The sequence below is a fragment of the Trachemys scripta genome, chromosome 1 (genome assembly GCF_013100865.1).
Source record: "Trachemys scripta elegans isolate TJP31775 chromosome 1, CAS_Tse_1.0, whole genome shotgun sequence".
In the NCBI taxonomy this organism is placed as follows: domain Eukaryota; kingdom Metazoa; phylum Chordata; order Testudines; family Emydidae; genus Trachemys; species Trachemys scripta.
Window position 1 is genome coordinate 203,284,439 of NC_048298.1, and position 18,549 is coordinate 203,302,987.

Below are 18,549 nucleotides of genomic sequence, written 5' to 3' on the forward strand. Positions count from 1 at the left end.
AGACAAATAAACAGTGACAAGTTTTTAAAGTGCTTGAATACAAATGCTAGAAGTCTAAATAATAAGATAGGTGAACTAGAGTGCCTCGTGATAAAGGAGGATATTGATATAATAGGCATCACAGAAACCTGGTGGACTGAGGACAATCAATGGGACACAATCATTCCAGGGTACAAAATATATCGCAAGGACAGAACAGGTCGTGCAGGGGGCAGAGTAGCACTATATGTGAAAGAAAATGTAGAATCAAATGAAGTAAAAATCTTAAGTGAATCCACATGTTCCATAGAATCTCTATGGATAGCAATTTCATGTTCTAATAAGAATATAACATTAGGGATCTATTATCGACCACCTGACCAGGATAGTGATAGTGATGATGAAATGCTAAGTGAAATTAGAGAGGCTATCAAAATTAAGAACTCAATAATAGTGAGGGATTTCAATTATCCCCATATTGACTGGGAACATGTCACCTCAGGACGAAATGCAGAGACAAAATTTCTTTCTACTTTTGATGTACTCCACTTTATTCAATACATTATATTTTGTTTGGCATCTCAGAGTAATACTTCATTTAGCATATTAACACAGCTAAGCACATCAAATTTTCTGCTGTTTTTATTACCTAAAGAGAACATGTTCTCTACCCGCTGTAATGGCAGAATCTATTTTACTGAGAACACTGACTTAAATAGACAATTATATTCCTTTTTTCCTCTTCAAAAACCTAACTCAGTTTCTTGCTAAGAGTGCTTTGTGGTTACTATTTTTAAATGGGAGATTTGGATCTCAGAATGAAGTTACAAGACTAGTGTGTAATGTTTCTGACCATGTGAGTATTCAAATTCTAGAAAGCAAGAACTGCAAGCTGGAGAAGGATCTGTACAAAGAGAGAGGATAGTTTGCTTTGTTAGTTGGTTCCCAAGGAAAACAGGTTCTACCAAAAACCTGCGTGATGCTGAACAAGTCACAATCTCTTTACGTCTCAGTTTCCTCATTGTGAGAGTAGAAATACTAATCTATCACACTGGGGTGTTACATGAATTAACACAAAAATGTTGCAAAGCATTTTGTGATCTCTCAGTAGAAGGTGACACATTGATGCAAGATACTGATATATTTGTGTGTGTGTGTGTGTGTGTGTGTGTGTGTGTGTGAGAGAGAGAGAGAGAGTGTGTGTGTGTGTGTGTGTGTGTGTGTGTAGCAGGTGAGATTACTTGATTCTAATTTTGTTGTTTGGGCACTAACTTCTTCACATCTTTGCATATTTTTATACTATAGGGAGAAGTGGGTCAACTCCTGGGGATCCTAAGTGTAATGTGCACCATCCTATGACATAACATAGGCTCCTACAATTTTACTGCCTCTGTTCATCCTCACTGTGACAGATTTGGCTAACATCTCCCATTCCACACACATCACACTATAAAATATAACAAGATATCATCTATCCACACCTTGTATCTTCAATAGTGGTTAACACCCTTTTTTCAATAGGGTTTTAGTAAATAAGGATATAGTGTACACATATGGTAGCAGCCTGAAACAGCAAGAACTTTGATTGAAGGTACAAAGCCTAATTAATCAAAGCCCAGTGTTCAATCTAGTTTGTTATTCAGCTGTGACACTGATTAGTGTGGTTAGAGACAAATACAACATTTTTCTTCAATAGTAAAAGTAGTAATAATAATAATATATGGAGATATACCTATCTCACAGAACTGGGAGGGACCTTGAAAGGTCATTGAGTCCAGCCCCCTGCCTTCACTAGCAGGACCAAGTACTGTTTTTTGCCCCAGATCCCTAAGTGGTCCCCTCAAGGATTGAACTCACAATGCTGGGTTTAGCAAGCCAATACTCAAACCACTGAGCTATTCCTCCCCCAATTAGTGTATAATTCAGATATAGGTCAGTGCAAATAATGCCAATTACTATTGTTTAAACTAGGTGTCTTTGAATCACCACATCTGCAGAACAACTAGTCTAATCAACATGAGCCACTCTCTAAACAGTTAAGTAATAAACTGTACTGTGTGTTTTGGAATTTACCCACCAGTCTATGCTCTTGAGTTTATCAAAATGGATCAGCTTAAACAAGGAGCAAATTCAGATTCATTTCAACCTCTTAACATTTTGGGGGAATATAATTAGAGGAGACACTTGCTTATGGGGAAGTGAAGTTGGCTTTCAATATTGATTGAATGTTTTTAATTTACATTTGGTGTTGGGAGTAAAAATCTAAAAGATATAGGTGTCTCCCGGAGATCTGCAGAGCAGCAAATGCAACAGTCAAACAATCATTGCTTCTAATCTGCTGTCTAGGGATGCATTTTCAATGCAGTGCCTAATGCAGTGAGAGAAACGCCACTGATGGTTGCCGCATTGTTAACACTTCTTGCTCCACAATGAAAATTAATCACTTGAAAAAAGAGCCAGGCAAATTTAGAAAGTAGGAAATATGCTGAGAAGCTGCCTTACCTCCATCTAGTTCTTCAGCTCCAAAATGATTCCTGTAGAAGAGCATAATCTCAATCTTGTAACACTTGTAGATAGTCACTAAACAAACAAGCAGCAGCAGAATAGCACCAAGCCCACCAGCAAGCTCAACTGTATACATCAGCTCTGCAAAGAATTATAAAATGTAATAACCACATTCAGCACTGGAGAAAGGTTAACACTGGAGATATTTTGCAGTTTGAAGATAACAGTAGAATACAAATGCAGGATTTTTGCACTTAATTTTCCAGATTATTGATGGGACACTTTGAGAAATATACAGATAATGCAGTTTTTCCTTTATATATATGTAAATACCCTCATACCACATTTTAAATAGGTTATGTGAAAAGTCAGTCAACTATTTTTACTCAGTGTTCTGTGCTGGGTTTAATATATAGCTGTATATCACTGTTTTGTTTGCAATAGATATATGATGTCACACCATTCATATTTTAAGCACATATAACTGCTCTCCTTTTGTGGAGCTGAAGGCAGACACAACCCTCTTCCTCCCACCTCACACTAAAGATCAGAACACACAGCTATGTTTCATGATGGGTTTCTGTCAATTGCATTAGATTAAAGAGAACCATTTTACTTTTTCAAAATATAAATAAAAATGCTTGTGGGATATGAAGACAAATCATCCTGGGAACCCCAAAATCCCATTCCTCAGTTTTGTGTTAATATCTTTGACACAGTTTCCTGTTAATCTGTAATTCCTTCCCCCCCCTCCCCCCCGTTTCCCCCAAACAGGAAGGTCTTTTGTTTAGATGTTGCAAATCATCACAATTTGTCAGTTCAGACATTCAGATTCAGAGCATGACCGCTCTTCCTTTGTTACATTGGACCACTGGAGATTCACATGATAGATGGAGATCATTGTCATGCAGTTGAATCCCTCAGGATGGAGAATCCAATCAAATGCAGCCATATCTGTCTGACAACAGCTATCTCCTTGGTGATGTCATTTATCAGATAGTAACAATAACCTATAGTCATCATTGTCTGTTGTTCCTACTTCCAATAGATGAATACTCAAGAAAGCAGAAGTAACTCTTTTGAGTCCATTTTTTGTTATTATTCTCACTACTTTTCAAATAAGAAATCAGAATGCAAAAAGAAAAAAGAAAAAAAAATAGTGCAAAGCTCCAAAGGGTTGGTTTGTTTGTTATATTAAAATTAGAGAGGAGCAGTAACTTGGTGTATCCCAGGAAAACCCATTAATTTTAAATATTTCTAACCTCCAGTTTTGAAGAAGAACTGGGACAGGATTTAGAAATTGAATGGACACATTTTAGCTGATAACTGGAAGAGAATACAGAGTTCCAAAAGGAAAACTTTATATAATGCATTACTAAGGGGCACTGTGCCCTATAAACAACATCCTGTCTTCGTAACATTTGCCTCCATTTGGGCAGCATGTACTTGGATTAAGTAATGTAAACTTTCTAGTTATCCAGGTAAATCTTTTTGGTTATGCATATGTAATAATACATTATTATACAATTTAATTGACAAAATAAAAGATTAGAGAAAAGTTCAATTTAATTTTACTATGTTTTACCAATAAATGGACACTTTTTATTATTCTGATACACACAACTGTTAAAAAGGTTTCATTGCTCCCCAGAGGACACTAAAAGTGTAAAACAATGAAATAAAAGTATTTACATTCCATATAATTAGTGTCTAAACTGTGGTAGAAACTCCTTTGTGTTAACATTTTTAAGACCAGTGCTTGTTATTTCATACTTTCAGTACTTTTCTGGTCTGTAGGGAGGAGGCTTACTTAAAAAAAAAAATAGTTTGCATAGGCTAGTAATACAATATATTTGAAAATAAATGGAGATGGAAATTACACTACACTGGCTTACAGCAGCCTGTTTATCATTTTGCACCACAAGTGATGCAGCTGTTCAGTGGTAACCAGAATATGGGGAATTAATATGCTATGTTGCTAGGTGCAAAATATACAACTTATATGCCTGATGTTACGATGCATTAAAGGCAAGAAAAACTTTACTATTCAAAAACAAAATATTCCCCAAATTAACAATAGAGCGATTAAATAGAAAACACGGTATGTAGTTGTCTTTCCACCATCAATGTGCAAACTAATATGCTATATAAAAAGTAGTACTTTGGTCAATACAGAGTCTGTTTTAAAGTACATTTTCCACTATTGGAATTATAAACATCTCTAGAGCAAGTATAGCATGTATAGTTATTTCCTTTTAATAAAATCAATCTGAATTCATATAGCATTGCCTCATAACCATTGACAGAGCAACACAGCAACATTCATAAGAGCATTCACTGATCCTGAGGGTCTGTCTACACTGCACCTGGAAGCATACCTCCCAGTCCAGGTAAACAGACTGGGACTAGGTTGGTTCCTCAAGTAAGTGTTAAAAATTGCAGTGTGGCCATTGTGGTAGTGGCACAGGCTAGCCATCTGAGTACCAGCCCGATTTACCCCCTGGGTCCGTACAAAGCTTTCCTGTGCCTTGGTTTCCCCATCTGTAAAGTGGGGATAATGATACTGACTTCCTTAAAGCGCTTTGGGATTGACTGATGAAAAGTGTTGTATAATAGCTGGATATTGTTATGTAGTGACCATTAACACTAGACTGTAAGCAAAGGTTGCAAGACGTACTTGTCTTCACACTCCATTGCTTTATTCTATCTTTTGTATTAAACTTTAGGCATGGTTGCTACAGCAAGTGTTACACTGTCTTTGAAGTGTGATGTGCTTTTGCTGCTCAAGTTCAAGTTGCTTGGAGTGGCAGCATTTTAAAAAGGTTCAGTTTCAGCACAATTCCACATCAGAGGGAGAAACAAAAAGTGCAAACCTTTTAAAATCTGTTTAGCCTTTGTATGATGATGTTAAAATTACAAACCTTGCCCTGTTTAAGGGACTGAGACTGAATGGTGAAAATTGTAAAGGAAAATTACCAGGCAGAACCTTAGGGGAACTGGCATTCTGTTAAACGCAACAAATGAACAAGTGGCAAAGAGTTACATTCAAGAGCACAGCAATTATTTAGTTACAGGCAATTAACAATAGTCCTTCAGCAGAACAAGAACGGGTCTACTCTAAGGGAAAACACATTGATTACTGCTGCAGTAGTAGATTGGTTTCTGAATAAATTGCTTCCATTTAAAATGAGATTTGCTACAAGCATTTTGACCAATGGCTACATTTTTTCTGTTTATCAGGATGGTTTGGCCAAGCAATCCAGTGAAAGAAACTGCTAATTAAAATAAAGCACATGCCCTCTCTAAACATACAGAATGATAGGGGTGGTAATAAATGCACTCATTTTACACTAATCCTACTGTAATTATCAGGTGCACTTCTGGGATGTATCTTTGATCTGCACCTGGCTTTAATTTTTGATAAACCTCCTCAGCAGTGGCACACAGGTTATTTATTTATTTACCGCATTTGTACAGAGAAGTAAATAATAATAATAATAATAAAAGATATCCCCTGAGCTTCATACCTTAGACTAATTTGGCTTCCTTTGGAGACTAGTTGTTACTCTGTAAACAATTGAGTTACTAAATACAAATTATGCTTTGGATATTCTGGATAATTATAAGTGGATGTGAAGGAGTGTACTTCCTGTTTAAGGGACAGGTTGGACCTACAGCTGGGAAAGCCTGGGGTAATCAAGGAGGCCTGGCCCTACCCTGAGCTAGGCCCAGGCTATATGAAACAGAAAGAGGAAACTAAATAAGGGAAAGGGAAGTAAAAGCCAGGCAGGCTGAAGTGGGTGGTGGTTTCTCTCAAGCTCCAGGAGACCAGCCTAATCAGATTGGGAGACCTGGTGTTGTGGACATTAATTTTGGGAGCTCTGAACCTGGATCCCGAGGAGAGGACCTAACAAACTGTTTATTGTAATTGCTTCTGTCCTGAAGCCTTATTAAAATGGGGTCATTTTGTTAACGTGTGTTGGCTTCTCCTTTCCTCAGGCAAAGTTATTACTGTGAAACATTGAGGTGGGGCACACCTGCAGCACCACACCAGGCCAAAAGGGGACACAGAGGGACTGCCAACACCTTTACAGTGGATATGGGATTTTATAGCTGTGTAACTATACTACTATGTCAGGCCTCAATCTTGAAATGACTTACACAGATTTCTTAACTTTAAGGACTGTGAATAATCTCATCAAAAGCAGTGGGACTACTCAGACTCTCTCAGATTAAGCATGTATATAATTCTCTGCAGCATTGGGGCATAAGGTACCTATTTCTGTCTTTTCTATATTCTTACATGATTCTGCTTATCTTGGACAATCAAGTCCCACAGCTTGTATAGGTCAACCTATACCTCTGAAAGTATGGGTTGAGAATTCTTACATAGCACTGCCCTGACCGAGACCAGGGATCTGGGAGCAAGTTTAGTACTATCGCTAAGGTTTTCCATAGAGGTGCCGTACTGCAGTTTTCTTGGGAATGAAAAGGCCAATAGCCTTACTGATTTATGAAACAAGGTTATAGAATGTCTTGGGTTATATATTTGGTCTCAAAATATATACTGATTAGATCTGAGATTGTGTATAATAGTGGCAGAAAACTTTTTTTTCCGGGGGAGCGGGGAAATCAGAGAGAAGATCAAATGTACACTTTTGGCTGTATATAAACTATATCTAAAGTAACTATGAATCACGCTAGGAATTCTTAGAATTGGTCCGACAAACAAAGAACATGCAGAGTTCTTAGATGACTACTAGAACATTTTTTTTTCTACAATCATTTCTTATTTAAGAAAATAGCTGATGATAATTCCCATTCTGTTGCTCTTTCAGAGTGAAACCTGGAAAAAGCTTTTGCTAGCATATAAACAGATTGTCTTGTATAATATCAGATATACAAGTTTAATACATTAACAAACATAGTGGTTCAGAGTTTTATTATAATGGAGTTTTGTTTCTATTGGGAACTTACATTTTTGCCTAATTGTTGAAGTCGTTAGGAACAATTAACAGACATTCTAGTGTAAAAACCTGTTAGTAACATATCTCATATGATGAGCTCCCATTTGAAATCTTGGAAGTCTTACAGAATTTCGGATATTACGGCAGAGGGAACTATTAGACCTGTAGTTTGTTTGCGAAGGTTACAAAAGGAGTTGCTTCTTCTTGTCTCACTGAAGTCTGAATAGTCAATCATCACCATCAGTCTGTGGAATATAGGCCATAATCAAGTCCTAATGACTGAAAATGTTCTTGAGATGAGCAATTTGGCTTACTTAAGCTCCTTAACTCATAAAACAGCATTATAGTGTCATGACAGTGATGCTACCATTAAAACTTTGTCAACAGATCTGCTATGAAAGCTGAGGAACTAAACTCATAGAATACTGGAATTTTTCTGGAAAATGGAATTTTAGTACCATTATAAATATGGCAACCAAAATTAAAATAATCAAAGTAAATAGAATGTTTTGAGGTCAGACACAAACCCATAGAAGACAGGTCCTGAGTTAAGCTTGCCTATGCTTCCTCAACATGCGTTATCATCCCTATATACTGCTAGACCTATAATGAACAGGGGTGATCTTCTATACCATATAAGGCAAACCACCCTAGTACAGTTACTTAGTTGAAACACTGATGGCTTGAAGAATTCCACTGAATATTGCTCTGCATAAGACCAAACAATATTTCTTACCTGTTGTGTGTGTGTGTGTGTGTGTGTGTGTGTATGTATGTATGTATGTATGTATGTATGTATGTGTGTGGTCTGACTGCACAATGAGACAGTCTTTCTACTCTAGTAAGGGAAGTTACAGCCAATGCCCTATTTGGAGTTTTTGAGCATGCCTTCAGTAGTTTATTGTTGATGATTTCCATGGCTGAAAACAGAGCAGTTAAACACCCTAACCTAACTAATGAAAATTATTTTATATATAAAAAAACACTAATGGATTACAGGCAACCGAGGAACTGAAGGAATACAAAAAAGCCCTTCCTGGGAAGAAACAATATAAGCCCTGCAGAGGCTTTAACTATTTTACTAGGGAACACTGTAGTCAGTAACTATCAGTAACCACTGATCCTGACCTACATAATGTATGTTCTCATACATGGATATTTGCACTAGTGTAGCCAGACAATAGAAAAGAATTAAAAGGTAAGACATCTGTTCTTCTGTAGTCAGTCTGTTGCCAGCACAGAAGATGTTTACTGACAAACAGTACCTCCAAATACAAACTGTAAGCATAGACCTGGGAAATAATTTTTTTAATGTATATTTTATTATTTTTTCCCTGTGAAATAAGTGAAGAACAGAAAAAAAGGGAAGGAAGGGAAAGAAAAGGAAGAAAAGCAACAGGGAGGGGAAAGGAGAATGACATCTGTTTCTATCTGCCAGGAACTAATCACAGGTTTTTAAAAAGTTAGATCAAATCTTTTCAAATTTGTCTGAGGTCACTTTTCTCTGAAACGTTACATGCTCTGTAGCTGCCAGATCAGCCAAGTCAATGAGCCAAGTTTCTATCCTCGATGGCAGTCTGCTGTTTCATCTAAGCAATAAGAGTCATTTGGTTATAAGCACTGCTCTAGAGAACCAAGCTTTCAGTGAGTTGGAGAGCTTCCAAGATGATGGGATATATCCCAAAACACAGTTCTGGGAAGTAATTTTTAAGGACTTATCCATTATCATATTAATCTCTTGCCTACTTCTAGCCAAAAGGATTGTATCTTGGGACAGTCCCAAAACATATGAGCCAGCTTTGCTCTGGGAGACTCACAATTCCAGCAGCAGTCTATTTTGGCAGGGCCCATGCACTGTAACCTGTGTGGGGACCAGTGTGAATGAAATTATTTTCTGCTCGATCAACCTTAATAGTAGATCGATAGTAGAGTTTTTAATGTTTTGCAAGGCACTTCCCCATTGGCTAGAGTTCAAAGACATATACAAAGCTTTGTTCCAGGCAATCTAAATTAGGCAGGGTCTTTTGGTTCAGGAAGTCATAACAGGCTATATAGCTGGTTGGGTGAACCTATGAAACTTTGTTTACATCAACAACAATCCTGCAGCCTTTGGTGCTCCCAGTGCATCGAGACCAAATATGTCTTTCAAGGGATGCTTAAGCTGCAAGTAATGCTATGCAGTTGGATCAGATAGTTTGTACTCATAGAATCATAGGACTGGAAGGGACCTTAAGAGCTCATCTAGTCCAGTCCTCTGCACTCATGGCAGGACTAAGTATTATCTAGACCATTCCTGACAGGTGTTTGTCTAACCTGCTCTTAAAAATCTCTAATGATGGAGATTCCACAACCTCCCTAGGTAATTTATTCTAGTGCTTAACCACCTTGACAGTTAGGAAGTTGTTCCTAACGTCCATAGGCGCTGACTTCTGCTCGCAACAGTGAGTGCTCGACCCCCCTCTGTCCCAGGCACCACCCTGATTCCACCCTGCCCCACCCCCTCTTGCCCCTGTCCCGCCTCCATTCCAACCCCTTCCCCAAAGTCCCGGCCCCCGCGCACTAAAGGGAGGAGGCAGAGATGGAGGAGGAGGTGAGGTGAGGTGGGGAGGGGAGCTTGTCTTCCAGTGGATGCAGAGCACCCACTAATTTTTCCCTGTGGGTGCTCCAGCCCCGGAGCACCCATGGAGTTGGCGCTTATGCTAATGTCCAACCTAAACCTCCCTTGCTGCAGTTTAAGCCCATTGCTTCTTGTCCTAGTCTCAGAGATTAAGAAAAACAATTTTTCTTCCTCTTCCTTATAACAAACTTTTATGTACCTGAAAACTATTATTATGTCTCCCCTCATTCTTTTCTTTTCCAGACTAAACAAACTCATTTTTTTCAATCTTCCCTCATAGGTCATGTTTTCTAGACCTTTAATCATTTTTGTCACTCTTCCCTGGACTCTCTCCAATTTGTGCACATCCTACCTGAAATGTGGCACCCAGAATTGGACACAATACTCCAGTTGAGGCCTAATCAGCGTAGAGTAGAGCAGAAGAATTACTTCTTGTGTCTTGCTTACAACACTCCTGCTAATACATCCCAGAATGATGTTCACTTTTTTTGCAACAGCCTTACACTGTTGACTCATAGTTTGTTTGTGGTCCACTATGACCCCCAGATCCCTTTCCACAGTACTCCTTCCTAGGCAGTCATTTCCCATTTTGTATGTGTGCAACTGATTGTTCCTTCCTAAGTGGAGTACTTTGCATTTGTCCTTACTGAATTTCATCCTATTTACTTCAGACCGTTTCTCCAGTTTGCCCAGATCATTTTGAATTTTAATCCTATCCTCCAAAGCACTTGTAACCCCTACCACCATGGTATCATCAACAAAGATTATAAGTGTACTCTCCATGCCATTATCTAAATCAGTGGTTCCCAAACTTGATCCGCCTCTTGTGCAGGGAAAGCCCCTGGCAGGCCGGGCTGGTTTGTTTACCTGCCGCGTCCGCAGATTCGGCCGAATGCAGCTCCCAGTGGCCACGGTTCACTGCTCCAGGCCAATGGAAGCTGCTGGAAGCAGTGCTTTCCCTGCACAAGTGGTGGAACAAGTTTGGGAACCACTGATCTAAATCACTGATGAAGATATTGAACAGAACTAGACCCAGAACTGATCCCTACGGGACCCCACTCGTTATGTCCTTCCAGCATGACTATAAACCACTGATAACTACTCCCTGGGAATGGTTTTCCAACCAGTTTTGCACCCTTCTTATAGTAGCTCTATTTGTCCTTGCCTCTGCTGACCAGTCCCTTTGCTTCCCTTATCAATTTTTTACAATTCTACTATTATGATTAATATTCATTACTGTCAACTTCCTCTTTCTTCCATTTGTTATATATTACTTTTATTTTTTTATAGCTGCCTTCACTTCCCCTCTAAACCAGGCCAGTTTTTTAACCACTATGGCCTTCTTTCTCAATTGTGGGATTGTGGGCATCTAGTAAAATGTTCTTAAACAAATCCCAATTATTATTTATATTTTATGATTAAATTCTTCCTCCCAGCTGAGCTGGCTCAGAATTGTTTTTAGCTTTGTGAAATTGGCCCTTTTAAAGCAGCAAGTGTGTATAAAATATCAGTGGTCTGGACTTTATTGTATTTGTACATTATAAATGTGATCAAGTCATGATCCCTGCTACCTAAACTACCATTTATTTTTCATTCGGTGATCAGTTCCTCTTTATCTGTCACAACAAGATCTAGTACAGAATCCCCCATGTTGAATGCAACACTTTTTGAGTTAGGAGATTGCTGTCTATGATATATAAAAATTCCAAGGATATGCATGAGGCCTCTGGCATATGTCATATGGTAATATTGTTGTTGGAGTGCTTGAATGGCAGAAACTGATCCTCTAAGATCAATTGACAAATCCAAATTATCCTTTTATCTATCCACCCTCTCCACATTAATGGCTTCTTGTTAATTGTCAACAATGGGGGTTGCCCCAAAGTAGAGCATCCAAGAGAGAGAAGGGATGGAATTTAATTGTCCTAGCCAAAGGGACCCATGTTTTATAGATAATTCTGTAGGTGACATTTTATGATGAAAATGGCAATATGCTGTATCCAGTATTCCTGCCAATGGGAAGGGATGTAACAACTCTTGTTCCACCAGCAGCCAGGGAGGGATCAGCTTTGTTGTGTTCTGGAGCCATAAGGCTGCCTGCCAGTTGGGGAAATAGAAGCCTCCAGATGTGATTGGGAATTGCAATTTACACAAAGCCAGTCTAGGCCTCCTCATCTCCTCCCCTGCCCCCGAAAAATATTTAAAAAAATTCACTAATTTTTCTAAAATAAAATGGAAGAATAGTAACTGGGAGATTCTCAGGATATACAGTATCCCGGGAAGCACATTCATTTTGTTAATTTTACCTGAAAGGCGATCGGTATGGGGTCTGCCCAAATATCTCACGATCTGGGCTAATATGGACTCTAGATTAATTTTGACCAGATTCTCCACTTCAGTGGGGATGAGGATCACTAAACATTTCAGTACGTTTGGGTTACCACCTAAAATTCCAAAAAAAAAAAAAAAAAAAAAATGTTTTGAGGGCATGGAAGGGAGTTTGGGAACAGTCTATCGCAGCAGGACTGGCCTGAGATCTCAGTGACTGAAAACACTGTGTGCCAAAGCCATCATACTACTTCAGCTGTGTTTTGTGGTGATGTGCAATGACTCCCAGGTGGTTGCCTCACACAGCTACTCCACCAAAGCTTCTACATCACTCTGGCCAAAAGGCATCTAAACAAATGACTCCTGATTTTTGAGAAACCCTCACTTATGTGATTTTGAAATACTGTTTTTGGTCTACTTAGGGTGATCCTGGCCTGGAACCTTGTGATCCCAGTTTGCGGCCTTTGTGCAGGATGAAAATTGCCTCTGAGTTTTGAAGGGAAGATAAATCTTAAGGGCGTTTCTAATATCAAAGGGAATGAAGGATTTCCTCCTTGGGCAATGGATGAGACAGATGTCTGGAAGAGCTGTATCCTAATAAAGGTGAAAAGCATTAGTGAGAAAAGTGCTGTAGGGCAAGTCTGATGGAGCATCTGGTGCTGGTGAAAATATCAGAGGAATTTTAAAAAGGCAGGTAATTTACCCATTTGCTGAGTGAAGCTCGCAAGCACAAACCTTGAAGGAATTAAAATCTCTACCCAACAGTGTGCAGTGGTTTGAAGAGAATACAAAATAAGGACAAATACTCTCTTATTCTCGAGGAGGAAGAGAGAATTTTTATCTTCTCCAGGACCTTTTCTATCTTCTCCATAGTGTGGTCCAAAAGAGCCTCCATTTCTCTTATGGTTTGATTTTCAGAGGGGCTGAGCATCTACAGCTTCCAATGACTTTAATCCTGTCATTAGTGGCTAGCTCCCTATGGATGCAATACTCAGAGATACGTCCATGAGAGGTCTCATTCATTAGCCTGGAGGAAATGCAAGGATGTGCCCACATTAAGCTTCTGTTTTCCTTCTGACTTCCTCATGGAGCCCGTTTAATTTTGAGCAACTTCTGCAAATACCTTACTTTTGCAAATAACCCATTGGCACAACTAAGATTGACTGAGCTGAGTAGAATCAGAGTGGAGCAATGGCTCCTGGGAAAGGAGAAAATGACTAAAATATTTGAATTCATGTCTCTGACCTCCAGATTTTCTCCTTGGAGGTACATATTTTCTCATTATATGTAAATATCATCTGGTTCTGAGATGCCTGATCATATGGGTTGATCTTAATGAGCTCTTGTTTTGTTTTCACCACCAAAGACAACCACTGAAATATCTGTGATGACATTCCAATGACTTTCTTTGTGTTCTACAGTGAAGGAGCTCAGAGGAGCCAGCCTACATAAAGAATTAATGAAACTCCCTCCCACACTGCTGCACTCATAGTGACCAGCACTTAGGTGAATGTTCTTGGGAGTGAAGCTAGTTGAAAGGGCACGGCAGTGAACTGAAAATGATTCTGATGGATATAGATTTCAGCGAGCTAGTAGGATCTGGAGATAAAACTGATTGAGATTGAGATTGGTCGATGCTAAATTATCTCTCAGGTCCACTGGTCTCCATTTTTTTTCTCTTATCAACATCAGTATAACGTCCAGAGTTTGAACAAACAACTGATCCTTTTTAACCGGGAATATCTTATTTGAAATATGCCTGCTTAAGGGTTATGCAACATTACTCTTCTGGCTAAGATAAGACTGCCTGTATTTTACCTGGGAGCTTTATGTAACGTTGATCTGTGTTATTTGACATTGAAGGCCAGATGATATGTGAATTGATTTTTCTGACCTATGTTGGAAAAGCATTACATACCTTATCCACCTAATTTACTGCCATCCAGGCTAAGGCTGATCTGGAGATATTAGGACAGCAGGATTGCATGACTGAGAGCTGGTAGACTTGATGCATGGCTGTCTCAGTGGATGTCATGTGCAAGTGAGATATTCCCTTCAGGGCTGAAGAAATGAACTTCATGTACAATATGACTCCTGAATTTACTTTTGAAGTTCAGTACAAGAAAGCTGATCTTTCTGTTGTCATTCTGTTGATCTAGCTAGAGTCCTTTACCATCTGTATTTTCCCAGCAAGAGAACAATGCTCTGTGGATGGATGAATGAACTAGGAGTACAATGTGTAGAAAACATGAGATCCTTTCTCCAGCCTTTAGATATTAGCTGGCCCTTCTCAAGCTTCATCATTATGAAGGCGGGTGGTACTGATACTACAGAGGTCAGCAGAATATATTATACAGAGCAACAACTACTTTTTCTCTTCTTCAAATTTTCCCATTGGAAAAGTCAGTCAAAAATTGATCTTTTCCTTCTGAAAATTCGGATTTTAACAAAACTACATTTTCCAATGGGAAAATCTTTTATTTGACCAGCAGACTAGTTATGACAGGTAAGTAAACAAACAAAGCATACTGGTGTGACTGCTACTGTGGAGCAAGACGCAAGAATGCAGTGGGGACAGTGGGCCAAGAAGATATGCATACAAGCTGCAAAAAAGACATTGGCTATGATTTGCTATAATAAAGGGGAAAATAGCAGAGCCCTGTGTCTGCCCCACTGGTAGATGGACCACAGAAAATGTTACGTTAGTTTATATATTTTGCTTCTTAATCTTATAAAATAAAAATGTATGACATGGTGAAACATTTGATCACTTTCTCTATGGTGTTTTGTCTGCTAAAATGCACAGCCAAAGTTTTTCCACAAGTTAATGTGCAATTAAAGGCTATCTTGTAATTCCAAGTTACCATGTAATTAAACATCACTGTGGAAGATTTGCTCTATGACAAAAGAGAGTCTCACTTTTCAGGAGATACCATTATTCAAAGATATTCTCTGTCTCTCGTCTTACATTATACCCCTCTACCTCGATATAACGCTGTCATCGGGAGCCAAAAAATCTTACCGCGTAATAGGTGAAACCACGTTATATCGAACTTGCTTTGATCCACCAGAGTGCGCAGCCCTGTCCCTCCCCGCCTCCGGAGCACTGCTTTACCACATTATATCCGAATTTGTGTAATATCGGGTCGCGTTATATCAAGGTAGCGGTGTATTACTTATTATATTGGTAAACTGTGGGCCTGTTTCCTTGAATTTAAACCCCACAGAAATATAATACTGCAGTACATGATTCACACATTATATATTATAAAACGGTCTACCATTAATTAGCTTGTGCTTGGTTGTCTATCAAAATCCATTTCTGGAGGGTTCCAAAATCTAGTTGAGGATGTACCAGATTTACAGATGATAAATGATAGCCACCACTGATAACTTAACAAAATCAAGAAGCAGTATCCAAGAAGCATAATTCTTTTGTCTTGGATAAAAGGAAAATAACTTGATCTGAACAATGGTGAAGTAAAGAGATTATGTCTAGCAGAAAGCAGAGGAAACCATGTCTCCTATGGTTCTCCTCCCATCCTTTCCTCTACTGATTCTCTTTGTTAACTTGAGCAAGACATTTAGGCCCAGATTTTTCAAGGTATTGAGAGACTGCTGCACTCAGCATTATAATGTCTAACTGATCCTTAATTCCAAAGTGCCTAAATTCCTTCTGAAAATGAGATTTAGGCCCCCAAATCACCTTAAGCATCGTAATGCTGAGTGCAACTCTTAAATAGCTTGAAAAATCTGGGCTTTAATCTCTCTGTAACTCAGTTTTCCCATGTTAAACGGGTACACTACCATCTTCACAGGGACTCTCATGCTTCACACTTGACTGATGTTTGTAGAGCACTTTGTGGTCCATAGATGATGCTGATATTATGAGTAATAATACTTGACTCATATGTAGTATAGCACTTTATATTTTAAAAACACTGAACAAATACTTTCAAGTATCTTTGTGATGTAGGTAAGTAATATTATCACATTTTGCAAATAGGAAAACTGACACACAGAGGTTAAGTAACTTGATCAAGGGCACACAGTGAATGGCAGAGAGAGAGAGTTTTGAGATCCCATCCCTGAGCTCAGTTATTCTTACCGTGATCTATCTAAATGGACTCTGGCTGTATTGCACCCTATTTGCAGAGTAATTTTACCATTTTCAAAATCTCAGAGCACTTAGTGATCTTAACCTCATGAGATCAGCCTTCACTGAGTGAAAGTTGTTTAGAATTAAACATCCCTAATGATAATATATTACAGAAAACATTTATAGTTAGTTACACCAGAGGGGTAGGTGTTTTAAATCAATGATTACTTTGAGTTGATACAACTGGAAAAGGTCTTTGTTTAACAACAAGGCTTTTCATTTTTACTTTCTTTTTGAACAGTGATATTGCATTGTGTATAGAGTTTATGAAGTTTTAATCCATTGTTTATGTATCTAATAAGCATTCCAGATGCAGCATTTTTACTTGTTTAAAAAGCAAGTTGCAAAACAAAAAAAGTCAGCAATTAAAACTTAAACTTGTAGTACAGCTCTAGATGTCTTTTAATGTTGGGAAGCAAATTTCCCTAATTTATTGCTAGTTACCGATTGCACCAAATAATCAGAAATTAATAAATACACATTCCTAGCAGAGACTAAATGTGGGTCTAAACAAGGAACCTAAAACAGAATGTTGCCATGGTGATTTACAGAAAACTAAGCAAGCTGTGCAAAGCTAGGAGACCTGAGAGACTAGTTAGAATTTTTATCTGTCACAGTTAATTTCTCATTTTACTGAAACAGTTGTCAAAGTGCAATGTATGTAGAATGCTCATGATAGTACCTTTTGCATTTTACAGACCCACTGGGGTCACTTTTCAAATGAATATTTCAGATTCACAGTTATTTTTTTAAAAGTATGCTATTTCTAACTTTTTGCTCATTGTGATGATGATTTAATTTTCTGAATATTTCTTCATATACATGTCATCACGAGGCTACATGCTATGGTGTGTTTGTTATACTGACAGCTCCATGAAGGGAAACAGGAGGAACAGAGTGAATTTGCAAAGTTTAGGCCATGCATATTGCCAGATTAAAAGGCTGGCAGCGGCAAAGCTCCTACATGGGTAGGTTCTATGTAGTGTCATAGTCTTACTGCTATTGCTGATATGGAAAAGTAACAGAAGGGGAGATGATAATAAAAAGATCTATTAAATATCAATCAACTATTGTTTTTAAACTCACCAAAACTTTGAAATTATTTATCCTAAAAGATCCACATATTAATTTTCCTATTAAATGATAACCTTATGGGATTTTATTGTGTTTACTGAATTGATCTCATGACATGGGTTCAAATACCTCTGAATAGACCCCTGCCTACCTGCTGGTCTATTAATAAACTTCAAAGACGGACTAGCTGGTTTAGACTAATTTCCCAACTCAATATTTGCAAGAATAAATGGCTAAGCACTAATTGTATAAATGCCAAGCCAAACAGATCATTTGATTATTTCTATATTCTTACCTCTTATGAGATAAGTGCTATACCTTAGTTCAGTAGAATAACCATAAAGCATTATTGTACTATTATTTTGGAGTGGGTGGGAAAGAAACTTAAGGTATTATTATTTATGATAGTTTCCCTTGTGGTCCCATTTTGGATTTATCCAAATTTACCAAAACTAAAGAAGTGACTGCTGCCTTAATGTAAACAGACACCTGAGAAACACAGTAAGAAACTGGCCCTTTAATAAAGGGGTTAAAAATAAGCACAATAAAAAAATTGACATTGGTCCTGATCTTTCATTTCTTATTCAAGCCAATGGGATTTTGTTGGAGTATGGAGAGCATCAGGCATAGCACGGGTCAAAGTGGAATCCATTCTAGGAGATAAAGTGTGCAAGTGGATTGAGAGTCTTGTTTAGCAAGGTGCTTTCTGTCTCATCCTAATGATCTCAGTGGGAGACTACTGTGGCCATTAGTTAGGCTCAAAGCACCTGATACCAGTGGACAGTGAAAACAGGGAGACCTTTAGAAGTTTGTCTCTCAATACTCCCTCTCAGAGACCTTTGGATTAAATACATTAGAACTAAAATCTCTGCAAAATGGGGTGACTCAGAAAAGGCAGTAACTTTCCTAGTGGGATTTTT

At 38.4% G+C, this 18,549-nt stretch overlaps 1 protein-coding gene across 1 annotated transcript in view; it reads right to left on the reverse strand.

The window, feature by feature from the left end:
• IL1RAPL1 (interleukin 1 receptor accessory protein like 1) overlaps positions 1-18,549 on the reverse strand; it is a 1,127,404-nt gene that overhangs the window by 20,107 nt on the left and 1,088,748 nt on the right. Inside the window, exon 9 of the mRNA XM_034754902.1 lies at positions 2,482-2,625. Within this exon, the coding sequence (XP_034610793.1) occupies positions 2,482-2,625 (144 nt within the window). The remainder of the gene's footprint in view (positions 1-2,481; positions 2,626-18,549) is intronic.